The 25,618-nt window shown below is 42.2% G+C and overlaps 2 protein-coding genes across 4 annotated transcripts in view; one reads left to right on the top strand and one right to left on the bottom strand.

The window, feature by feature from the left end:
- The window catches only part of fam199x (family with sequence similarity 199, X-linked), a 67,431-nt gene extending 57,136 nt beyond the window's left edge, over nucleotides 1-10,295 (bottom strand). For both annotated transcript variants that reach the window (XM_060927638.1, XM_060927640.1), the window contains exon 1: nucleotides 10,193-10,295. The gene's annotated coding sequence lies outside the window, so the exon portion shown is untranslated. The remainder of the gene's footprint in view (nucleotides 1-10,192) is intronic.
- Nucleotides 10,296-11,551: 1,256 nt separating this feature from the next.
- The window catches only part of hdac3 (histone deacetylase 3), an 81,740-nt gene continuing 67,673 nt past the window's right edge, over nucleotides 11,552-25,618 (top strand). Inside the window, exons 1-5 of one of the 2 annotated variants that reach the window (XM_060927636.1) lie at nucleotides 11,552-11,710; nucleotides 12,271-12,353; nucleotides 12,474-12,616; nucleotides 12,785-12,866; nucleotides 13,006-13,062. In XM_060927636.1, the coding sequence (XP_060783619.1) occupies nucleotides 11,656-11,710; nucleotides 12,271-12,353; nucleotides 12,474-12,616; nucleotides 12,785-12,866; nucleotides 13,006-13,062 (420 nt within the window). In that variant the 5' untranslated portion in view covers nucleotides 11,552-11,655. Of the gene's footprint in view, nucleotides 11,758-12,270; nucleotides 12,354-12,473; nucleotides 12,617-12,784; nucleotides 12,867-13,005; nucleotides 13,063-25,618 lie in introns of both variants that reach the window. The other variant, XM_060927637.1, reaches the window with a different exon arrangement.

The following is a 25,618-nucleotide window of genomic DNA, read 5'->3' as shown; positions in this document are numbered from 1 at the left end:
GATACAGCAGCTCCTTACTCCCTACTGCTGAGAGACTGTACAACCGGCACCTCACCAAGCACAGCACCAGTCACTCCTCACAATAATGAACAATACTGTCCAGATCACTTCTACATCCATAGAAATCCCTCTGAACGTATACTGTGTGCATTGACTGTCAGCATCAGTACCTTACAGCGAACTGCTAGCTACACATGGTTAAAATGGCCCTTGTGCAATATACCTACTTACTTGTGCAATACTACCTGGGTAATACTGGTCATAATACCTGTGGAATACTTACACGTGCAATACCACCTTTGTAATACACTTATGTTAGCAAACCTGTTAATTTATGCAAATTTGTTACTTTTTTTTTTATCTCTAAATTTGTAGTTTATTTCTTTTGTATACACACACTTTTTGCATACTTCGTATTTTTGCACTACTCCTTCACTGCCTTATCTTTTTCTCTTTACATATTTTGATGCTGTAACAATGTAAATTTCCCCTTGTGGGATAATAAAAGGCTATGTTATCTTATCTTAAAAGCAAGGGTCTGTCATGGTCTGGGGTTGTGTCAGTGCCATTGGTAAAGATAGCTTACACTTTTGTGATGGCAGCATGAATGCAGAAAATGCAGGAAGGGCAACATTATAAACTGATAAGTTCTTTACCGTCCCAAATTTTTTGAAATGTGTTGCAAGAATCAAAATTGAAAATGTGTTCATTTTGAAAACACTATAAAATTCACGAGCTAACGCAACGAATAATATGCTGCCATGTTGTTTTGAACGCAATACGGGTCAAAGATTATTTACAAATAATTGTTTTCAGTTTCATTTCAATTCTAACATATGGTCCCAACTTTGGAGTTGGGATTTTTTACTCGAGCAGCAGCTACAATTATCGACATCTTAATGATCTTTTGGCCACTGCAAAAGTATAAAAGACTTTTATTATGTAAATTGTGCATGAATAATTACTCAAACTTCCACTGGGAAAAAATGAGTTGATTCCCAATTACTTAGCATATCAGATCACATGACACCGTTCCACAGTTATCAACATCCAGATAATTATTTATTTTAAAAAATCATCAGTATGTGGTATTAAGTTAACAAAACAGTTTTTATTTAAAAAAAATTTCCATAAACTTATGTTGAGTACAAAATATCTTTTAAATAAATATATCGATTTTGGTGCTTATGTAAATGAGGAAGTAATTCTAATATTTGTAAACAAATGAACTGAATGTTTAACCTGCGTCAAAATCTTTTTGTTCCACTTTCTAAGTATTTTTGTAGATCACATTTTGTTAATCATTTGTTGTTGTTTGTATTAATTTCTAGTTTTGTAGTTTAACAATAAATGTCAACAGGCAACTGACATCACAACCACATGAAAATCCAGGTCAAAGGCTGCATGTCATTCCTCGAACCAAAACTTTATATTTTTACATTTAAAAATATAAAATGTCTACTGATATTGTAATATGTGGTAAATATTTATAACAAACTGCAAAAAAAAAAAATTCTGAATGGAACAGAAACATTTGAATATTTCAAGCATGTGATTTTTTATAAGCTAGGAATTTAATTCTGGTCCAATTCTATTTATTGCAACAGGATTCCAAATACTCTATAAGCATTCCATTCTGTGATGAATCAGAAAAAAATATAATATTATAAAATCACAGCACTTTTATTTTTTAAGTACTTCAACAATGTTACACAAAAATTGATACATAAAAGTTGCAAATGTCACTTAATTCCACAGTGTGTTGATAATGGTGGACACCAGTGAACGTGATCACCATTATCGACACCTCACATGACTTCTCTGACGCGTGTTTAGATACAAAATGGCGAGTGTCAAATGAAAGAGAAAAACAAACCAGGTTTCTACAAGGATATCATGAAATATCCGTGAACTTGAGAAGTAAAAACATGTCCATGAGCTTTCCACCATGTTTACCTGCAATGATAACGTCCGGGTTTTCCTCAAATTGCTGATCATGCTAAAGAAAATTCCATCTCAGGTAATGAGCTGTGCCATCAGATGACAAGATCATTGGGGGGGGGGGGGGGGGGGGGGCTTCAGGTTGATTAATTAGCTAATAATAACTGTAGGGAGGGAAAGTGAAACACAGCGATCCTAGTGGTAGCGTTCCTAAGCCGAGAGCCATACTATTGAAAATCCCATAGACCCGATTTTTTAAAAAAAAATCTCACCAAGTTATGACGTGGAACTTGTACACCCCCAAAAAATATGTTGTATATGTTGGGATTATCTACCAACTGTGAAAGTATCAGGTGAAATTTCGCTGTCTTTTAAAAGATCGAAATTGCACTTAACCTGTCAGAAACGGACTACAACCAAACTGTCTAGTCAGAGTCGCTCATATTACGTCAGCAGTAGGTTTGATAAGTTTTGTTCTTCATACTAGCCCTTACGAGTGCTGACAGCTCTCCCTGTGAATAGCGGCAGTTGACTACATGCCCTGATCTGTAATGGTTATCCCCACGAGGGATGCATTTCTTATTGGTACAGAAATACTCCGCCAACCACGCTATACAAATCGGCATGTTGATATAGGCTACTCGCCGGCTGCTACCTGCTACCAGAGTTAGTAGAGGGGATGGTTAGGAAATCCGGCAAACTTCAAAGGGATAACTCTTTGTTATGTTTTAGATTTGATCACGTGACCCTGATAGTGCACACTAGCAAAGTTAGTAGAGGGGAGAACCAAGAAAGTAGTATTTCAAGCGAGCAATATTTTCCTAGATTTCTTTACTTTAGCAAAACTTTATTCAAGTTTCCAGAAATGCCAGGCCGAAATTGTGTGGTTTTTGGTTATGGTTCTTGCAGAAGAACCAAAAGAATCGGCATTTTTCAAGCTGCCGTTGGCGAGCGATGAAGCTCATAAGAAATGGCGAGAGGAATGGCTTGGTGAGCTAAAGAAGACAAGAGAAGTAGACCAAGATTTTAGAGAACAGATCAAAAGGGATACAGTCTACACCTGTGAGAAGCATTTTGCGCCTGAAGATGTCGAAATATGTAAGTATTCAGTTATTGTTTGTTATTGATCAGTGAGTCTCCGTGCACCGGTTTGAGACCGTACAACGCTAAGCTTTAGTTGAGCTTCCCTTTACTTTTTTCTTTCTTTTGAACTATGTTGTCTCAAAATATTCCTTTGTCTTAATTGTTTTTTTCGTTTGCTTTTTTGTAGTTCACTCCGAAAAACTAACAAAAAAGAAACCCATATTTGGCGCTGTGCCTAAGCTGAAAATGCCTAAAAGAAGCCTTGAAACCTCAAGCCTCTATTAACTATCAGTGCGTTTACATGCACATAGAGAGAACCGAATTTCTGCCGTTGCTCGACTGAAATCGAAGTTCAAAATGCCATGTATACACCTTAATTCGGCTGAAATTGAACCGAACTTGATTTCTCGGAATCGAGCTACACGACCTAGATTATGCGATTTCTGCTGAGCTACTTAGTGCATGTAAACCCTATCGAGCTACGTATTCGAGCTACTTACTTCAGCACTGCCCCTTCCGGAAGTGACGAGACCACAAGCGGGAAACACAACAGCCTCGGTCGGCATGACAACGAATCATGACAACGGCATGAATCTTTTCTTTTTGTGGCATTGTTTGCACTGTTAAAATTTATCTCACTTACTGTATCACCAAATACATCTGTTGCATAGCTGTGAATTGTGTACATAAACAAGTCATTGCATTTGTGTGTGTGTGTGTGTGTGTGTATATATATATATATATATGTGCTGTCAAGCGATTAAAATATTTAATCGCGATTAATGTTGCGACTGTCATAGTTAACTCACGATTAATCGCAATTTAATCGCACATTTTTGTCACATGAAAAAACATTGTAATTCTCTTATCAGCATAAAAAAGTGAATGGGCTTGCTTTGTACCAATGTTTTTTTTTTTTTATTGCAGAGCATAACACGTCTTGTCACAGCAACTGCAAAGTCGGGCTGGAGCCGCCGATGGGAAAACGAAACCTAAGCCGAGCACCGTGGCTCTTCGTCCCGAGGCACGGGGCTAGCGCTCCCTGCCCGCGCTGGTTCTTTGGGGGGAGGGCAGAGGACTCTGGCTGTGCGGGGCGTGGCATTACAGTCTAGCTGCTATCGTTTAAGCAAAGTCTCTGTTCTAAGTTCCTGGCAATTTCAAAAGCTTATGAAAAACCTACATCATGTCACAGAGCGTTAATCTCGCAATAAAAAAAAATTATCGCCGTTAAAATTGAGTCAAGTTAACGCGATAATAACGTGACATTTTTGACAGCAATAATATATATATGTCCAACATCTGAAGAATGTCAATAAAAACAAAACAATTGAACTTTGTGTGTTTATTAAGACATAAGTTAAATTGTAAGCAAAAAAAAAAAATTTTTTGTAAGCAAAAAAATGGACTTTAGAAAAATATACAATTGTGCAAAATAAGTTGTCTTACAAAACAGTGGTCTGCGCAGGACAGTTTGTAGCCATACAGTCTGTTAGAGCAAGCCTAATAGCTTGAGCACGGAACTTGTGAACACGGAACTGCCAGTGTTGCCAGATTGGGTGGTTTTAAGTGCATTTTGGCGGATTTGAACATGTTTTGGGCTGGAAAACGTCAGCAGTATCTGGCAACACTGCTGATAACTTTGTTTATACTCTTGAATAGCTCTTCTTCATGACGACAACCGGAAGTGTACCAACACGATGGGGCGTGTAGCGCCACCTGTGGCTCGGGTGCACAATGTACCTCACACAATAGCTCGATTTCCTTGTGTGCATGTAGGATTGGATTTCTCTGGCACCCCTGCTGGGACCCTTGGCTCGATTACCGACAGCAGCTCGATTTGGATGTGCATGTAAACGCACTGCATGCCTGGTCTGGTATTTTTTCCCACAATCATTACAAAGTATTTCTGTCGATTGAACCTGCCAAACAAGAGAGACCAATGCATTAAAGCATGGCCATAACAAAACAACGAAAGATGTTCAAACAAAGTTTCTGATCTAAAACTACATGAAAACGAGAGTTCGGGTGCAAATGTTTAAAAAAAAAAACAACTTGATCTTAGGCATGAACTTGTATTTTTGGTTGATATCTAGACCACAAGAGATCAAGTTCAAGTTTAGTCGAGTTTAGTCTGGGCAGTCGCGCGGCTCAACTTTCACGCAAATTCACAAATTTCATACTCACATCATCAACAGAGGTCGTAAAGTGCTCCTCTATTTCTTCATTTTCCAATAAAATATCTAAGATAGCATCAAAATCATTCCCAAACAAGAAGTCGTCGTCAGATCCGTCCACTATGTTTGTTGTTGCCAGTGTGCACTCTCGTGATGACGTCACAGTACAGTTCAACCTCAAATACGAAACAATAAGCCAAGCGCGCAACGCTTGTACGCATGCGCGGCTTTTCTAGGTCAACTATTTCAGCTACCAAACGAACTACCGAGGCGCTGAAGTTACTATAGGAAGACAGGTAGCGGACCGTGAACTTTAAAGCTTTACAGCGATTGGCTTAAAGACCTTAAGTGAATTGTAAAACTATGACAGGTGCACACTGTGCTTTTTACCAATGTACTAACGGAAGTTATAAACTTAAGCGGTGGAAGAAAACACACAATTGTACTGGGCCTACATCTGAAGACGGATCATGTAAATGTGAACCTCCGTTTGTTTTGATTACATTTCCAACCGAAAAAAGACCCAGAAGGACGTAAAAGATGGCAAAAAGTTGTAAGTTTGTTCAGATATTTAGTTTGTCATTTATTTTTGGCAATTCTAACAAAATATTACGTAGTTATTATGCAGAAAAGGCCTACAGGTTTACTACATCTTTCCATCTTACTGTAATATCGCCCACCTTCGTTATATATCAAAACAACTCATCTCCCTTGTAGTCATTACGAAGCCGATGGAGTAGCGCTTTTTCGTCCCTGTCAAGTAAATATTCGGCAATATTGACTGACATGCATGGTGGCCACAGCTTAAGCCCCTGGGCTTCGTCCAACCACCCGTCGGTTGTCTGCAGAGGGTCGGGAATTTGTTTGCCTTCAACTGTCAACAAGGACTTGTAGTCGTTTTTAGGGGTGTTCACACAGCACATATTTGCATCAATGCTGCACCGATGTATTTTGTTGCGATATATCTTACACCGGTGTAAATTTTGTGGAGCGTTCACATGTCACAAACCTGCTTACTAGAGAGAAGCGTGTTAGCACCGGTGCAGCCCCACTTGCGTTCACACGGCAGTTTTTGCGACCATGCTATACGATAGTAATAATGCGGAAATGAAATATGCGCATGGGTGAAAATGTACTTCCTTTTCCCGGTTGTCATGGCATCACCAAGCACCAGGAAAACAACGTGGATAAAGACATGCAGTTCTGTTGTTGTTGATATTCGCCATTTTGGAAGCGCAAAATACCAGGATGCAAAATTATGCAATGCCCGTATGTAATCAACTCTCCTAACGCGTAGCGAGTCTACCCCGTAGCGTTCAGACGTCCCATTTTATATTGGTGCTGCCCCGCAAACTAGCATTTACTCCGGAGTAAATTTCTTAAACCACCTCCCAAGCAGGGTTAGATTTGCACCGGTTTAAGCAGCTTTCGGGGCTACACCGGTATAACTTTGTACCGTGTGAACGCTCTACCGGGGCAGCCCCGGTGCTACACCGGAGTAAAAGTTGCTGTGTGAACTAGCCTGGCAAGCCAGACTAAATGTGAATATTTAGTCTGGTCTCGGTCGTAGACATTTCCAAAGGGTATGGGTAGGAACAACCCATTGTCTTTCAAACTGTCTCTGTGCGTATAGGCCAACGCTCTGACCAATCAGCGCAACAGTGACTGTGACGTAGTCAGAGCGACAGAAAGGGGGAGGGTAAACAGCTGGTAGATCAGACTTTTGCCATAGCCGGTCGGCAAAACAGCGAAAACGTCCTTCTTGAAAAGGAATGAGCGGAGAGCCTCTTCCTGCTCATGTTTCAACGAAAACTCCAAGTCTAATTCTTCTAAAACTGATTCCAAAGCGGAGTCAAACGAGCGCTGTTCAATAGCCGTAGCCATCTTTCCTGTTGTGCTTTCTCCAGTGTCGCGCAGCCTTGTCACTCCTGCAAAAGCCCACCCAAAGAATCCAAACAAAAACCTTGCGTTGTGATTGGCGGGCACGATTTGATGCCCAGGGTGTGTTGTTGATATGGTCCGAGGCTAGACCCACTAGTAGGCAAAAATATTTTTGGCCGCTAGGCGGGTGGGTCTAGTTTACTAGGCTACGTGTGAACACCCCTTTTGACAGCTTGTCTCTCCTCATCCTTTGTTAAAACGCATGGCTGGTAAGTTCTGGACTGATGCTACATAGGCAAGGGCAACCAGTTCTTCTTTACGTTTTGCCCTAGTGCCAGTCGTGGTCTTGGTTGTCACAGGCAGTCCATGACGACTGCAAAACCGTTTCAAATCATCAACTTTACGAAGTTTAAACTGATCTAAATCGTAGTTGTCAATACTGCTTTCCGCCATTTTGAAGTGCTGTTTGGTAGCCAAAAAAAATTAGCGATCCCATAATGCACTGCGTGGGCTGAGATTCGCAATTCGCTTATAGGACGGTCCTTTGAAGTTTGCTGGGTTTCCTCACATCCCCTCTATTAACTCTGCTGCTCCAGATTTGGAAAGGCGCTAGACTTGCGGTGACATCACATACGCGTCGGGTCCGCGTAGCAGAGCATTTTTTAACGTAGTTACTGGGAGACCAAATGGTCTCCCAGTGGCCAGATTTGGTCTCCTAGTCAATGCCAAACCAGCTTCACTGGGAGACCAAATTTTAAACCAAGTTATGTCTTATCATTTGGTTCAATCAGTTGCAATTAATTAACCAAGTACCATGTAAGTATACATTTAACAAGGAAAACGAAGATCTATGTTATAAGATATACACACAAGATCATGTTGGTTAAGAAAAACAAAACTAAAATTTGGTTACTGAGATGGCTGATGTCAGAACCCGATGTCATTACTGTGTAACTTTGAGTGTCTTTGACATAACATTTGTGCTTGGTAATTGCTCTTGATAGCTGTGTGGTCACTGTAGTGTGTTTGTCTGTATGGTGATTGGTGAACTATTTTGCATCACAGAATATGCCGCAGCGGTGCAGCCGCATGGACTCTGGGGCCTGTGATTGTATTGCCCAGACCAGTTGGTCTCCTAGTGGAAAATCCTTAAAAAATGCTCTGCCGTGTAGTCTTTGATCAGCTTATTAAAAAAAAAAACATTCAAAACAATTCAAATCGGTGGAAAAAATAAAGGACGATCACCAGGATCGATAGAGCTGCCCGACATGCACAACATATGGAAGCCATTGTCTTAACTTTGAAGTGTAACCCGAAATGTAATTTTTTGAAAAGTTATTCCCATTCATTTTGCCATAGAGCAGACCTGGGCATTTTACGGCCCACGGGCCGCATCCGGCCCTTTGGTTGATTCTGACCGGCCCGCGTAGGTTAATTAGAAATTACAAAATAAACGTATTTTCTAATTTTACCTCATGCATGGACTGAATAGCGATTCGTACAACCGGTTTCTTCTTTTTTTTCTTTTCTGAATGTGCATTGCTTTTATTTTGAAGTTGTGTTCAACAAAAACGCAATGCGACATGAACATGACATGAAATCCCACGAAACCTAATCCCGCGATAACTACTTCTGTAATTTGTCCAGACCAACCACAAACTTGTACGTCATCCTTCAAACGGTCCAGCCAATCACATAGTGTGACGTCACCAGCAGGCGCCCGAGCCGATCTATAGATCTGATACCTACACCGAATCGACGTTGTTGTGAGCAGGTCACAAGAAGACTTTAGCCCCCAAAATGTCCGCAAAAAGAAGAAAAGGTAGATGCCGAATGCAGGGCTTTCAACAAAACATGGACTGCTAAGTATTTATTTACTCAAGTCAGAGATAAAGCCGTGTGTTTAGTTTGCGGAGAGCAGATCCAAAAAACTGAAAAACACCAAATGAGGTGATTAGACTACAAATGTGGGCATCATTATTATAATATGATGTATCTTGCTTGATATTTGGAGCAGAAAGACAATATTGTGATGTCTTTATTGTGTTTTGGGGTGAATGTGACTGAAAAAAAGAAAAGGTACAAACGTTCACATTTTGTTAACCATTGTTTTGGGAAATTTGATTGAATAAATGACATTTTTTGTAAGGCAACCTTGTTTTTTCCATACTCTTACCAGTCTTAGCAGCGTGTAAAAACAATGTTATTTATTGCTTTATATAAAGAAATACAATTAATATTATGCAGAATTTAGTTCAGCCTTTTGGTCCGGCCCTCCACAAAATTTTCTGTTTCTCATGTGGCCCCATGGAAAAAATAATTGCCCACCCCTGCACTAGAGGTTGGAACGCATCCAGTAGGGGGCGATGAGATTACTTTCCCACCCTGTTGTAACTGAAACTCACCTTCGTAAAAATTGTTTTTTTATTGGTAAATCTGAAATGGCGTCGATAATTATGTACTGTCGATAATTGTAGCCCCCACTCTAATACAATCAAAATTGTAGATATCTTGAAATACAGTTTTTACAAGTAAGAATGTCAGTGTGATTATATCATTCTGACTCATGAGAAAACGATTTTGACGAGAAGAAATGCTATTATGAATGCCTAAAATGTAATTACAGATAGGAGTATTGTTCTGACATATTTCAAAGGCTTGCTATAGACGAACTTCCAGTTCGATGCTGACTCCTTGCATGAGATCACATGAACTGCGTCATTTTATTTCCATACGTTTACTCAGAAACGTAACATACGCGGTATATACTCAGGAACATAACATAGAATAATGCAAGTCTTGACTTTTCTCTTACCAGGGGGGGAAAAAAATATGGTTGAACTGTGCCAATTTACATGACGTCCCAATATATTTAAAATCAGCCAACATAACTCGTCATTAAACATCAATCGTTGCTGGGCCTCAACACAGCGGGCCTTTAAGCAAGCGCAAAACCTTAGTTAGCTTAGCTATCATGGTACGATACGCAACTAACGACAAACCGTGATTCACCATTAACAAGTAGCCTAGCGAAATTACTGTTTAAGATAATACTGTCAATAATAATGGCGTAATAATAAAAAATAGTCATACGAGAATTAATCCCAACATACCTGTGCTTATTTTCTCACTGGATCAATACCATTCCCTCAGCAGCAGAACTGAATCTTACAGCTTTTCCCTGACCGCCATCACATAACCACACCCCGCAGAGGCAGCCCTTCCAACGAGTCACCAACAAAACCCCGCCCATTGAAGACGTTCGGTGTGTTCACCCCACTAATCTCTACGTAAAATATCTGGATAGCTCGTTTGCCAATCCGTGCTGTACTGTACAGACGAGTGAAGCCATCTGGCCGCCATATTACCACGCACATCACGTTTATTTGGCTTGCGTGTTAGACCGTCGTATCCGAACAAATTTGACCCAGGAAAAGGATTTCCTGACTTTTAATTTCCTTTCAATACCTCCTCTTATTTTCTCAACTTTACCCACATTCCTTACATACCTTTACAGTGCTCCCCTTCACTGTTATTGTTTTTTTTCCTTTTCAGATTGATACCAATCCGTAGCTATAGTTACAAATTATGTATAATCAATCAGTCTTCTAATCATCAGAAAATTAAACAAGTCCTAACTTAATTACAATTTACTGCATAATTATAACAAAACAAATTATTCTAATACTCAATTTATTAGAAAATATTTCCATACAAATTAATATTTCCATAATATTAAAAATTTCGACATAAATGTAAAGAAAACCTCAATAACATCAGGCAATATCTATTTATAATTATATCAAACAAAAATAAGGTCAATATAACAATTCAATAGTATAAAAAAGCCAATGTGGATCAAAAAAAAAAAAATGAGATGTGAGATATTACTGTGAGCACTGAGGAATAATCTATAAGTTAATGAACTCTATCAGGATTGATTCGTGTGTAATTATGTGACCAATAAATATTGTAAAGACATGACTGTGAGATTTAAGTGACAATGGCAAATAACATGAGAAAATAATCCTGTTTCAACAACTGTCCTAAATAGAAAGGGAAAAGACATATACGAATGATACACTGTATCAGAGAAAAAATGAAATAATATCTGTAAAAGTAATTGTAGTAGTAAAAGAGCCCTTCAAAAAATGATCAAAGACTGAACTGGAAAAGGGGAAAAAACAATAACAGTGAAGGGGAGCACTGTAAAGATATGTAAGGAATGTGGGCAAAGTTGAGAAAATAAAAAGTCAGGAAATACTTTTCTTGGGGCAAATTTTTTGTTCCGATACGAAGTTTTACACTTAAGTCAAAGACACGCGATGTGCGTGGTAATATGGCGGCCAGATGGCTTCACTCGTCTGTACAACACGGATTGGCAAATGAGCTATCCAGAAATTTTACGTAGCGATCTGTGGGAGAGATCAATGGGGGAATCTCAAATGGTACCTTCCGTCCACTACTGATGACGTATATCTCTCCCCATGACGATTAAAAGCTGTGCCAACCTGAATTAACTGTTCATAATTGATCGAAATTGGGTCTTTTGTACACTTTCAACTTAAGTGGAAAAATGACTAATCGGACCGCGTATTTCTATGATCCGGATGTTGGAAACTTTCACTATGGTATGGTCCTGCTTTTGTGACTGCACTATCAAAACTGTTAAAATTAGGTAAATGGCGCTCTGAAACTGAGTTATTTTCAGACTGAGTAGTAGCTCATGCATGCTAACTTTGGCTATATGACACTGTTTTTCTAGTACATAATATCTAATCCATACAGAGTTGGTTGCTGGTACATAAAAAGTGCTTCAATTCCTACTCCGTTCACCTGATTTGGAGGTAAAGACCCTCAAATTTGAGCTGAAAGACTGTACTTTGAGTTTATATGCATTATATAATTTCAACTACAACGCCAGTCTACTGTGGTAGATGAATGAATTACAGTAATGTATTAGATATTACGTACTAGAAAAGCAATGTTGCAAGCCACCTTTTTAGTGTTCTATAGCCAAAGTTAGCATGCGTGAGCTACTACTCAGTCTGAAAATAACTAAATAACTTTATCAATATTGAAACATTTAAGGACCTGACTATATGCTGCATATTTTTTTTAATATACTGTAATTCATTAAGCTGTGTTATTGCGTGAAATGAACTGTGTACGATTTCCTTCCTCTGACTAGGTGCTGGACACCCAATGAAGCCCCATAGGTTGTCATTAACTCACAGTCTAGTCTTGCATTATGGCCTGTACAAGAAGATGATGGTATAGCAGATGTATTTATACCTTTTTAGTTATAACAATATTCTGACTGTAGATATTAATATTCTTACTGCAAGTATATCTCATCCACAAGAAGTGTGTGTGTGTGTGATTTCCTCCCAGGTTTTTAAACCATATAAGGCCTCACAGCATGATATGTGTCGATTTCATTCTGAAGACTACATAGATTTTTTGCAGAAAGTCAGCCCAAACAACATGCAGGGCTTTACAAAGAGCCTTAACACCTTTAATGTAGGAGATGATTGGTAGGTCTGATTAGATTGGTCTGATATTGTATTTTTAGTTTGAAGCATGCTAGATTAGTTTGCTTGTATTAATTAGCCTTGAAGTTCATTTACATTCTGACACAATGTGCATGCATATGTATTCTGTGTGTTGTGTGCCTATATATATAACATTTGTGTGGTTTATAGTCCTGTGTTTCCAGGGCTTTTTGAGTTTTGCTCCAGGTACACTGGTGCCTCATTACAAGGAGCAACTCAGTTGAACCATAAGGTTAGATGCACTTCTTGTATATCTCACAGATTTATTTGTAGCATGCTGTCTTTTTCTCTTCCATTTTTTTTAAGTTGGTTAATGTAAGAAAACAAACAAACAAAAAAAAACCTTGATCATTTGACTAAATTATCTCTAGATTTGTGATATTGCTATCAACTGGGCTGGAGGCTTGCACCATGCAAAAAAGTTTGAGGTAAGATTTTATGGATGTACCCAAGTATGGTTTTCTGTGCATACTGACATCAAATTTAGTTCAGTGGTGTGACTAAGCAGTGTAGCTGAAAGCAAGGTAATAGTGCTGCTTTATTTTTGATTGTTACAGGGCATGCTTGCCAAAAGGCAGTGTTTTCTTTCACCCATACAAATGTCTGTTTTTGTATGCTATAAATCACAAAGTACTTTTTTGGTAGAAGCCATTAGGTTTAGTCTAGCAACTACCTAGCTGCTTCTGCTGGCTTGATGGAGCCACTCTTCCTCTCTTTTTCGAGTTGAAAACTTGTATTGTTTTCGTGGAACCCTTAAATTCAGTACAGATATGGCTCCCATACAGGAACGAAGTGCTTTTGTTCTTTTGGGAAGGATCAGAATTATGCTTGTTCCAAAGTGGTCCTTTGACAATCGGGAAGAAGTCAGGGTGCTTTTATTTTTAGTCATTATAGTGGGGCAATAGTCTCAGTTTTGGTGCTTAGTCTCAGAATGGTGTAGGAATTTGGTGTTAGTCCAGGGGTCTCCAACTTTTCTGGGACTGAGGGCTACCCGAAGGATGAGAAACTATATGGAGGGTTAGTCATTCAAAATAATTTACTTAAAATAAAAGGCTTAACATCCCTTTAAAATAAGACTATGTAGAATGACATGCTTTTAATTAACAACAATCAAGGAATAGAAACTGGCATTTTAACATGAACATTTTAATTATGAATAATCATAATATCAACATATCAATACTGTTTAGGAATTACCAACTTTTTTGCAAATTCCAAAGTTTAATTGTGCTAACTCTTATTAGCTAATGCTAATAAGTTTATGATGATAATGAATATATTTTGTTGTAATCTCATGTTGGGAAAGTACATTTGCCCTCTTTTAGAATTACACACACACACACACACACACACACACACAAAATTCTGATATTCTCACCGCAATTAACAGCTGTTACATAAAAACGGGTCTGGAAATGCCAAAAGCACAATAATGAAAGGTTATAATTTTCCCTTTTCAACACACAACAGTTCTGTGAAAGTTAAAGCTATTCAAAATCAATTCCTTAGAAAACTGCACTGCAACAGTAATAGAACGCTTGCACTTCTAACACAGCATACAAGTTGAAACTCTTAACTGCATCCTTAAATGATTTCACCTTATTGCAGATTCAGAACATTTAAGAAATAATTCTCTTAATATTCTTTTCTCTAAGTTTTAAAATGCATTGATTTTTGCATACGAATTGCTCCTAGTGGGAAGCCTGACACTGCATTGAGTCCACCAGTGCACTGTAATCAGGGGTATAACGACACAGCAACTCTGAATCTTCAAAGTGTAGATCAGTTAAGCAAGTTCTGTGTTTGTTTTTAATGAAATTCATGTTAGAAAAAGCTGACTCACAGAGATGCGTCGAACCAAACAGACATGCAACTTTCAAGGCTACTGTGTGCAGGGTTTTTTCTAGAAAAATTTAGTATGAGGGCGCTCACCATGGCGAGGGAGCGAAGCGGGGGGGGGGATGGTGCCGGTTGTCCCCCCCTCGCTGTGGGTGAAAGGTCATTCAGTCTCGAGAAATCTCGCGCTACAAGTCAGCTGACCTTGTATGTAACCCATGTCAAATCTCGCGAGAGCAGCCGCGACAAGTAAACAACTAAACAACATGGTGCCTCAGTCTGGAAAACGCCAATTCGGATTGTTTTTGCACCGTCTGGCGGTGTATCTACTATGATTGGAATATTTTTGGAGCAATTATAACGTATTTGATGATCAGACACATTGTCACGTAGTGTTGCTGGGATGTTTTCACGGAGTCGGTAAGGGGGCGCATGCTGAGAGTAAGAGGGCGCAGCGCCCCTGTTCCCCCGTTTAGACGAAAGCCTGTGTGTGCACACCTTTGTATTTTTCTGAGTCCACAAGATACCAGAAGTTTGAGGATCCCTGGTGGGCTTTGAGAGTAATGTCGTTTTGCAACGTAATGATTTCCATTTCAATCTCCTCAGCATTCAAGTTGAATACTTAAGAGTTGTTCAGAAATGCATGTGATGTTACACTGTATGAAAGGATTAGCAGTGAATGCAACACAAGGCTGCAGTTTATCAAAGTCATGAAATCTTGCTTCAAACTCTTGCCCAAGCCTAGATATTAGCTGGGTGTACTTTTCTACAGCCCCGTCCAAGGCTACAGATGCAGGGGCATTTCCATTCAAAACTGACTGCACAGATGGAAAGTGCAGGAATTTCTAACTTTGCAAATGCACAGAGAAAATGTTCAGCTTTGCTCTGAATGCGTTCACAGCACTGATTATGTCCGATACAGTCTTACCTTTTGCCTTGCAGTTCACGTTTCAAGTGATTCAGCCCATGTTTACATTAGACCGTATCAGCGGATCATCAGATTAACGTTTTTAAAACGATTTGCGTGCACACAGCAACACCAATACACGATTTGCGTGCACACAGCAACACCAATACATGGATACGCTCGGCTCCGCAGGCATCCTGCGCTCCAAATCACTCCGCCCTGAACAGCGAGTGCCCTCTGGAGGGTGCGCACTCTGGCCTTGCGCAGCTCACAGAGCGCGCGAGTGTAGTGCACAAGCTGTGATTCGGGACTGAACTGCTGTGTGTGAGATCCCAGCGCATATCACTTACCACTTGCAAGTGGAAGGATGGCAAGCCTAAAGACAATCATAACTACACAATGGGCAGTATTTGCATCAGTATTTGCAGTATTTTCATACTTTTATACTCTTTAATGAAAGGTGATACAAGGCGGAAGTCTGCGCCGTTTTTCAGCAGTCGCATCACATGACCAACGCCAGCGAATCAGGAAGGTGGACGTCACAGTGACGTTGTCCAATGATGACGCCAGCTAGAGCTCAGTACAGCGTATCCGCGTATTCTCAATGTTTACACAGCACCGGAGCTGACACGATCTGGATTGAATACGTGGACCCTGGCGGATTCCCGTTTCCAGGCGGTTTAATGTAAACGGACAGTGCATCCGCGAAGAAAACAAGACAGATACGGTCTAATGTAAACTTGGCCTCAGTTTCCCTGTGATGTCTGTCAGAAAGGCAAGGTCAAGCACCCACTCAGTGTCCCGGAGCAAAGTAGTGTCCTGCCCTCTGGATTCCATGAACTCTTTGATTTCATCCAGAAGTGACAAAAAGCGCTGCAGAACTCGACCCCTGCTGAGCCATCGTATCTCTGTGTGCAGCAAGAGGTCACCGTACTCAGCTGACAGCTCCTCTAGAAGAAGTTTGAATGACCGGTGTTGTGTGGCATTCGCACGGATACTGTTGACAATCTTCATTACTGGAGTCATGACGTGATCAAAACCCATCACTTTGGCACAAATTGCCTGCTGATGGATGATACAGTGGTAACTGAGGAAACGGGGGAAAATCTGGATCGCTTCTGCAGCGTGCAATAAGACCAAAATGACGGCTGGTCATCGCAGGGGCTCCGTCGGTAGTTACCGATACCAACTTTTGAAGTGGGATGTTTTTCTCTGTAAAATAGTGCTTTATGGCCTCATAGATGTCAACAGCCCTTGTTGTGGTTTTCAGGGGCAGCAAAGTAAGCATCTCCTTCACAGTGAAATCACTGAACACCATTCTGACGAAGACCAGCAGCTGTGCCATGCTGGTTTTATCCACCGACTCGTCACATTGGATGCTAAAGTACCTGCATGTACTCATGTCACCATTCAGCTGTTCCACCAAATTGGTGGACATTGCTGATACTCTCCTGGCGATGGTGTTGGCACTTAGCTGAACATCCGCAATGGCAGCGAGGATCTCCTTCCCATTCTTGTGAGCTTTAAACAGTGTCTGCAACCACTGACATCACCCCTTTGACCACCTCTCCGTCCGAAAATGCCTTTTTGTGCTTAGCCAGGTAGTGTGCTGCTCTGAAGGAAGCTTCTGTAGCCGCTTTTGATTGCTTTGCCGGCTTGGTGAAAAAAGACTGTTGTCTACCCAAAGCTGCCTTGAGGTCATGAGTCTTTTCAGCACGTAATGTGCTGCCTGGAGGGTAGCTAGCATCAAATGTTCTGTGGCATGTAGAAAAATGTCTCTCCACATTGTGTCTCTTAGCCAAGGCTACGGCTGCTCCACAGATCAGACACACACAGCGTTCACCAACTTGAGTAAAGAACTCTTTCTCCCATTCATCCTGAAAGTGAGAAGTCTTCTTTTTCTTTCTCTCTGACATCATGTTTAAACACTTTTTTTTTTTTTTTAACAAAACTGCCTTTACTTATTGCACTGTGTTGATTGCTATCGATTGGTGGAATAATGACTGAGGACTGAATGCAAAGGGGAGTTGGCGCGCTGGCATAGTGGGCTAAACTTTGCCCCGGCAAAGAAAATGATCTACATTAGGCGTCTATTTTAATTTAAAAAATTAAAATAGACACCTAATGTAGTGGGGAGTGGCTCTTTTACTACTATAATTATTTTGACGGTGATATTTGTTTTTTCTTATATAGTGTATCTTTTTCATATTTCTTGTTCCTTTCTATTTAATTTATTATTATTATTATTATTACACAGTCAGTTGTGCTTAGCCTTAAGTAAATGGAAATAACTACTGACCAAACTTGAACAATAACATCTCTTTTTATTTGCATCCCTCACTGCCATTTCTGCCTAAGGTTATGGTCCTTTCATTTAGGTTACTGAGGCTAATTTCCTCAGTTCATTTTTCTTTTTGAATTTTAGCCTTTGAGCTTGAGCGCTTGCATTCAATATCACACATGTCTAGACTTTGTCTGTGATCTAGTCTGGGACATTTCCATCAAAAATCTGACAGTCACAGTGTTCATCCCAGATATCAGTGTCAGATTTTCAACAAAAACAGACAAGCCAATATGAGAAACTGTTTTTCCCTCTTCCCTTTCAATCTTGCAAACAATCAATCATAAAATGCTGTAGGGAGTCCATGTAAATGGCACTGTGCACACGTGTGTAAAAATGATCACACGCTATCAATACTCACAGGTGAAATGTCCATCCATGACCTTTTCACTTGATGGTTTGTACAGTTCAGTGCTGCACATGCAGGAATTTTTCTTGTAATTTTTCTCACCAGTGACATAACTTGTCCAGTTTTGTGTAGCTTCCAGTACTCTAAATGACCGTTCTGCTTAACTCTGACGAGCCTATGAGCCCTCCAGATTTTATACAGAGCCCAGTGTTCAATCCATCAGTTAACTGATCTGGCACATCTTAATTGTGTGATGGTAGTGCCATAAATAATGGCGTGGCGGAGTAGTGTCTGAAGTGGTGCCCCCCCCACACACACATTTTTACCAGTGAGCTCACTATATAGTCCTTTATATTGAATTCCCTAGAGAGTGAGTAGGGGAGTAGTGAATGAGTGAATTCGGACACAGCACACAACTTTCCCGAACTCCTGACCTTTCCCATGATTTATTGTGGAAGCTGGTATCTTTCTTCTGTTCCACTGTGTTGATGTTTGTAGCTAATAGCTATGTAGATGGTTACACTGGTCTGGTTTTCTGACGTGCTCTGGGGATAATGCAATCAAAGTGCCCCATCCGTCTACCCTCATGGAATGGATAGATAACATGAAGTTGTGGCCTGACATCAGCTATGTTGACATTGTCAAGTATTTTATTCTTAGTGAGGGCGTTGATGTCGAGGAGCTAAGGAACTACAGAAGCATGGAGGTTTACAATCCTCTACAGCAGTGTTTCACAAAGTGTGAGAGACCTCAAGTGGTCCGCGAGGTGATCTACAAATGTAGTCAGCGTTTTCAAGATAAGCTAGCGTATGCTTTGTAACATTTATTAGAAAGTTAAATTTATCCAATCTTGTTTTTAACAGCAATCAAACGGGCCTGTAATTTCATCATTATTTAAAAAGCGTTCTGCATCTGAATTTGCACCACATAAAACTTGTAGTGTGCACATGCTCTTATTCCGCCTCTCGTCTCTAGGCAATAGTCACCTCACAAATCTCTGCCTCACAGGCAGGCAGACCTGAAAACAAGCAAACTAAAATTCTGAACATATAATAGGCTAATCCTAACTAGCTCGTATTCATGGTGATTTTTATTTTATTTTTTACTGAAAGTGAAACAACGAGGATGCGAGTACCCTTCCAGGGATGGATGGACGGACGGACGGACATCCCCACAACATACCCCTTCGGGCCTTTTGGCCAGCAGGGATAAAAATTACATGCAGTTGTTTGAATGCCCGTTTATAGTCAATCATCAGCACACTGACAGAGCTGTGCAAGGCAGATTTATCTTAATGCATATGTAGCATTCCTGGTCAGATCTACATCCACACTTTAGAAGTTCTTAGCAAACCTTTGATGCTTCTGATGAAGATATTCGCAACCCATCAGTAATGTGCAACACACAGGACAACTTGGTGAGATGGAAGAAAGGCTATGGCAGGAGTCAAACCACAGTCCCCAGAATCTCCAGGCACAGCATCGCTGATGTAGCAGAGGAGGCAAGGCACCACAGGGAGGTGAAAGACAACTGGGACACAACCTGGGCAGAACCCTGGCACAGGAGTTGTCTGGAAAGAGCCAATAAACTAGCCTGCTGCAGCAGCAAGGACAGAATGGGAAATGTTTGATCACAATGTAGACCAGATGCTGAAGGCTGCGACTACAGAAGAGGTAGGGGAAGAAGCTCAGGGCCATGTTGACAAATCATCTGGGGCAGATTGCTTTCAGAAGGAGGAGCTGAAAGCCAGAGGAGACACCCAGACAAGAAAAGTGATGCCTCAAGGAGATGACAATCCAAAAGCATGATCTGCAGAGGCTGAAGAAGGCTTTTCATGAAGCATCAGAGAATGAAAAAACAGTATTCACCGAAATCTGAAGCAACCGGAGGGAGCACATTAAATTCTTACACAGGGATGAGTGCCACCTCAGGGACAGGAGGTGACAGATGAAGGAAAGGGTGGATTTCACCAAGAACCCATTCAAATATCTGTCAAAGCTCCTAGGCAACAAAATATTGGGAGTTGAAAGCAACCAATGAAGTGAAGCAACACCATCAAATCCACAGCAACCCCAGAAGAGATGACAGCTTGGGAGAGATTGAGAAACTCAAACAGCCCCATTTGCAGGAGGAGAACAACTTCCTTTAGAAGGCCAGAGGGAGAATGAAAATCTCTTTCACACACACCAAATTACATTCTGTACAAGGCATACAAGTGCTATGAAAGGCTCAGGGAGATCAATAAAGTTTCTGAGAATAGCATGGAACAACTTTCTCACTGATCACTGGTTGGTTACCAAGGAATGCTTCATCCTTAAGGAAGAAAATTCTGCAGAAAATCAACTTCATACCAGATCACTCAACATGGAAGAGAAAATCTTTCTTGGGATTCTGGCAAGAAGGCTGACCACTTTCATGTTGGACAAGGAATACGTCATTTCAGAAGGGTGGAGTTCCAGGGGTACCTGACAGTTTTTGGTCTCAAAACACATCAATGTAATCTCCAAGATCATCAAGGATGTGAAGAACCACCACAGTGACCTGACAATACTGTGGCTTGATCCAACAAATGCCTAGAGAACAATGCCCCACAAACTCGTGGCAACAACAGTCAAGGCCTACCATGTCCCAGAGTGATTCCAGAAGCACTTGCGGTGCTACTTGAAGTTTAGCATGCCCTTCACCTGCAGAAACTTCACTACTGACTGGTAAAGATTCAAAGTGGGCATTGTCACTGGGTGCACAATCACAGTGATTGTTTTCTGCAGTGATGAACCTTCTCATTAAGTCAAGGGGGCAGTACTGGCAAGTGGCATTCAACAGGCACCCATCAGGGCATTTATGGGCAACCTCACCATCACAAGGAAATCAGTGCCTGAAGGGAGATGGATTCTGGAGAACTTGGTTGAGCTCACTGACTGGGAAACAATGGAGTTTAATCCAGAAAAACCAGAAGCCTGCTACTGAAGAGGGGGTGCATCCAGGACTGATTTTGCTTCAAGATCAGAAAAAGACATCATCCCAACAGTCCAAGAGAAACCAGTGAAGAGCTTGGGGAAGTGGTACAGGCCAGACTTCAGAGTGCAAAGGAGCTGCTCATCCAAGCAGAAATCTGGATGACATCCCTGAACAAGAGTGGCCTACATGGCAAGTATAAAGCCTGGAGATACCAACACAGAGTCCTTCACAGACTGCTCTGGCCACTACTCATTTACAAGGTACCCATCTCCACTGATTAAGGGCTGGAGAGGAAGGTAAACAGCTACCTAAAGAAACAGCTGGGGTTCCCCAATAAGCTTCTTCTCAATTGGGTTGTCTAGCACAGGCAGCAAATTACAAATGCCAGCAACATCCATGGTTGAGGAGTACAAGGCAACAAAAACACACCAGGCCATGATAATGCAAGAGAGTAAAGATCCAGGAGTCCCAGGCAGGCACTAAAGTTAAAACAGGTTGCAAGTGGTCAGCAAGCAGACCAATGAGGGAAGTGGAAGACTGCTTGCACCACCTGGGCAAGCTGGAACAAGGTTAACTTGAAGGAGCAGTGACATATAATGCAGAAGGAGGTCTGTAAGGTACAGGAAGAAACCAGGCACATCAAGGCGGTAGCCATGAACAAAAAAGGCAGTTGTACAAAGTGGAAGAGCATGCAAGAGAGGGCACTGACCTGGCAAGACATCTGGAACATGAAAGATCACTGAATCAAGTTTCTGTTATGTTCAGTTTATGATGTTCTGCCTACTCCATCAAATCTCCACACATGGGGGTTGGCAGAGAGCCCCAGTTGTACGTTCTGTGGAAGGCCAGCCAACTTTGAGCGCATCTTCTCCTCATGCCAATCAAGTCTGGTGGACAGCAGATATCATTGGTGACAACCAGATTATGACCCAGTTGGCCCCTGGTAAGGAGCAGGCAAGGAAGAAGTCAAAACAACATTCAGTTGGCCCATGTTTTGTCCCATTCCTCAGGTCAGGGGAGAGTACAGCAGCAGAGAAGAGGAGCAGAGAGATCCTGGCCACAGCAAGCAAATGGGAGATGCAAATGGACCTCAAGATGCAGCTCAAATTTCCAGAAGAAATGGCACACATTAACCTCAGACCTTGTTCATTGGTCTCAAAGCAGGTCATCCTTATCGGGCTGGCAGTGCCCTGGGAAAAGAGGATGGAAGAGGCGTGTGTGTGTGTGTGTGTGTGTGTGTGTGTGTGTGTGGTGGGGGGGGGGGGGGAGGGATGGCGAAAACTAAAAAAAAATCTTGACCGACCACCGAGCCTCATTAGTGGGTTAACCTATGAGTTTAAACAGGGATGCAAACGGCGCGCCTTTTGGCGGATGCCGCCTTTTTCACGGCTGAATCGTGCAGATCCGAATTATTTTTTATTTTATTTTTTTTTTTTTTTGGGGGGGGGGGGGGGGTGTTGGAGTGTCTGAATAATTTCATCAGAGTAAATTTTGTATTAAAATTACTAAATAAGCAAATGCCGTTACAGTCCATGAAACATAGGAAGTATGAGAAGAAAACAGTAAATCAGAAAGCTGCGCACGTTTGGAACATACTCTCCAGTCTCCTTTTTTTTAAAAAGGGAGATCACCACCTCAGTCTGCCAATCCAGAGGCACTGTCCCTGACCTCCATGCAATGTTGAGGCATGTCAGCCAAGACAGCCCAACAACATCCAGTGCCTTCGGGAACTCAGGCCGAATCTCCTCCACCCCCTGGAGCCTGGCCATCAAGGAGCTTTTTAACCACCTCAGCCCCTGTGATTTGGTGAGTCCTCCCAAGTACCCTCAGACTCTGCGTCTTCCTCGGACAACATGAAGGTGGGATTGAGGAGATCCTCAAAGTATTCCTTCTACCGTTGGATGATGTCCCCAGTTGAGGTCAACAGCACTCCATCCTTGCTGTATTCCTTTCCTGAGCCGCCGGACGGTTTGCCAGAATCTCTTCGAAGCCGACCGAAAGTCACTTTCCATGGCCTCTCCGAATTCCTCCCACACCCGAGTTTTTGCTTCAGTGACTGCCAGAGCCACGTTCCGCTTGGCCCGTTGGTATCTGTCTGTCAGCTGCCTCTGGAGACCCACAGGCTAACCAAGCCCGATAGGAGGACTCCTTCAGCTTGACTGCTCCCCTCACCATAGGTGTCCACCAGCGGGTTCGGGGATTACTGCCACGACTGGCACCAACAACCTTGCAGCCACAGCTCTGCATGGCCACCTCCGCAATGGAGGTGTGGAACATGGTCCACTCAGATTCAATGTCTCCATCTTCCTTTGGTATGCAGTTGAAGCTCTGCCGGATGTGACAGTTGGAAGCTGAAAAACGTCAATGATTGCTCTGCAATTAACCTGCCTTTCCCTGTGCATCAGTGTTCTGCCCCAACCCAGAGGCTGTTACACTGGTGCTGAAATCTGGAAACACTGAAGGGAACCATCCTTCAAGGATCTTGTCACTGTCCAGCAAAACCAGCACCAAGTGCTGTTCACCCTTTGCTAAGAATAAGAGCAGTGCTTTGAAGCCCTGCTGCAGACCTAGCAGGAGGGTTGTCAGGCGTTCTGGAATCTGCTCATGTCGGTGGGCACTCCAGCCGCCATGTCTTGGGCTTCCCCCACGGCACTGTGACAAAAATGGGCCTGTTCGATGAGACTGAAGCATTCCTGGCATTCTTTGAGTAAGCTGTGGGGATGGCCAGTCAAACAGTGAGCAGCTTGCCTACTGCTGTTACTAACCAGGGAAGTGCAGCTCACTGCTCGGCAACTCTCCACCGACAACAGGCTGACATACGCCAACCTAGAGTGAGCAATCTTGCAAGGTGTTGGTCACACCCCCGAGCAACACCAGCAGCACTTCTGCTCACTAACCCCAGAAGAGGTCAGCAGGCCTTTCGTATTCTGCCTACAGCTCTGGGTTGCCTGCTGAGGGTGGAAGACTACAATGCCAAGGGAATTGGTGACATGGTGGTACTGGAACAGTAGCTCATTGCTCGGCTGCCAGGAGGGACAGCAGAGTGGGTGCAGTGCCACCAGCTGGTGTCACTGGACTGAGTAATCACATTGGCAGAGGGCCATCTTGTGGTGGTTCCGGTGGCAGGAGGACTTCCTGGCTCTTTCTTTCATCCTGTTCCCCTTGTCCCTGCACCATGGAAGTGGGGGCTGACTTCAGTGAGACTGGTGTCCCTCTCCTTGTGTTTGTCATTCCCCCACCCAGGTGAGTAATCTCTGCACTGCTAGTGCAGAAGTGAAGCCTGGGCTAGTGTGCTGGGGTTGCAGGGAACTTGGGCATTTCCAGGATCAGTGCCATGTGATAGAGGTGGGGGCAGTGGTCTAGATCCCTGATGTGCCAGAGACCACCCTGCCAGAGCAGGTCACATACTGGTGTGTATCCAAGGGAATACAGATCTTGCATTGGTGGATTCAGGCTGTAATCGGACTGCCTTCCGTCAAAGTCTGACTCAATGTTTCACCTTGAATACAGCACATTTGAAGGTTCTGTGTATACATGCAGTTGTTCATGAGTGTCCACTGGTGCTGGTTTGTATCCACTTTCAGTGGATAAACCATAGTGTAGAAGCAGTGGTTAACCTATACCTGGCCCACCAATTCTGGGAACCAATTGGCTGGGGTTTGAGAGTTTAAAGGAGTGCATAGCAGTGGGAGGGTCCTGCAGTAGCACATCACAGGGAACTCCCGGTGTAGCATTTGGCTGGGGAAGCTGTTTCGGATCCTCCCACATCAGAGCGGGGGGAGCACCCCTTCCTTTTCCCTCAAGGATTTCCCTTTGGCGCAAGCATGAGATGAGACTTTATGTAGTGCTTTTGACCAAGTGAGAGTAGTTGATGGCTAGTTCCTCCAGTCAAATGTTCCACTCTCCTACCTGTATTTTGCAGTAAGTAAAGATGGGTTGTACAGAGTGATGCGGAACCTTCAAACCAATGAACAAAATAGACTCCATTGTTTAATCCCAAAGAGCTGTAGGGAACTTGTGTTCCATGTGGCTCATTATAACCCCATGGCAAGACACTTGGAGCAGGGGGGAAACTAGCCCATCTCATGGCCAGATTTCTGTTGGCCAGGGATTCACGGGGATGTCTGTAGGTGGTGTGCAGCATGTTGCAAATGGCAGCTGGTAAATCCAGCTGCCACGCCGAAGGTGCCTTTTGTGCCCCTTTTTCCCCATTGGGACCCCCTTTTGAAATAATTTGGATGGATCTCTTTTGGACCATTAGAGTTGTCTGCATGAGGGCATCGCTTTTATTTTTTAAAATTTTAGTCCTCATGGACCATGCAACATGATGCCTGGAAGTAGTGCCACTGTGGAACACTTCTGCACATAGTGTTGCGTAGGCACTGTTTATCTCCCAAGTCAGGATTCTGAAAGAAATCCTGACTGATCAGGGCATGACGTTTGTCATGCACCCTTTGTGAACTCTACAAGTTACTGGGACTTAAATCGATCCACACAAACACTTATCACCCACAGACAGCTTGGTAGAATGGTTTAACCAAAACCCTTAAGAACTTAATTCATAAGTTTGCGGGTGAAAGTTCACATGACTGG

This window comes from Neoarius graeffei, chromosome 8, assembly GCF_027579695.1.
Source record: "Neoarius graeffei isolate fNeoGra1 chromosome 8, fNeoGra1.pri, whole genome shotgun sequence".
In the NCBI taxonomy this organism is placed as follows: Eukaryota; Metazoa; Chordata; class Actinopteri; order Siluriformes; family Ariidae; genus Neoarius; species Neoarius graeffei.
This window is presented reverse-complemented; position numbering and strand designations above follow the sequence as displayed.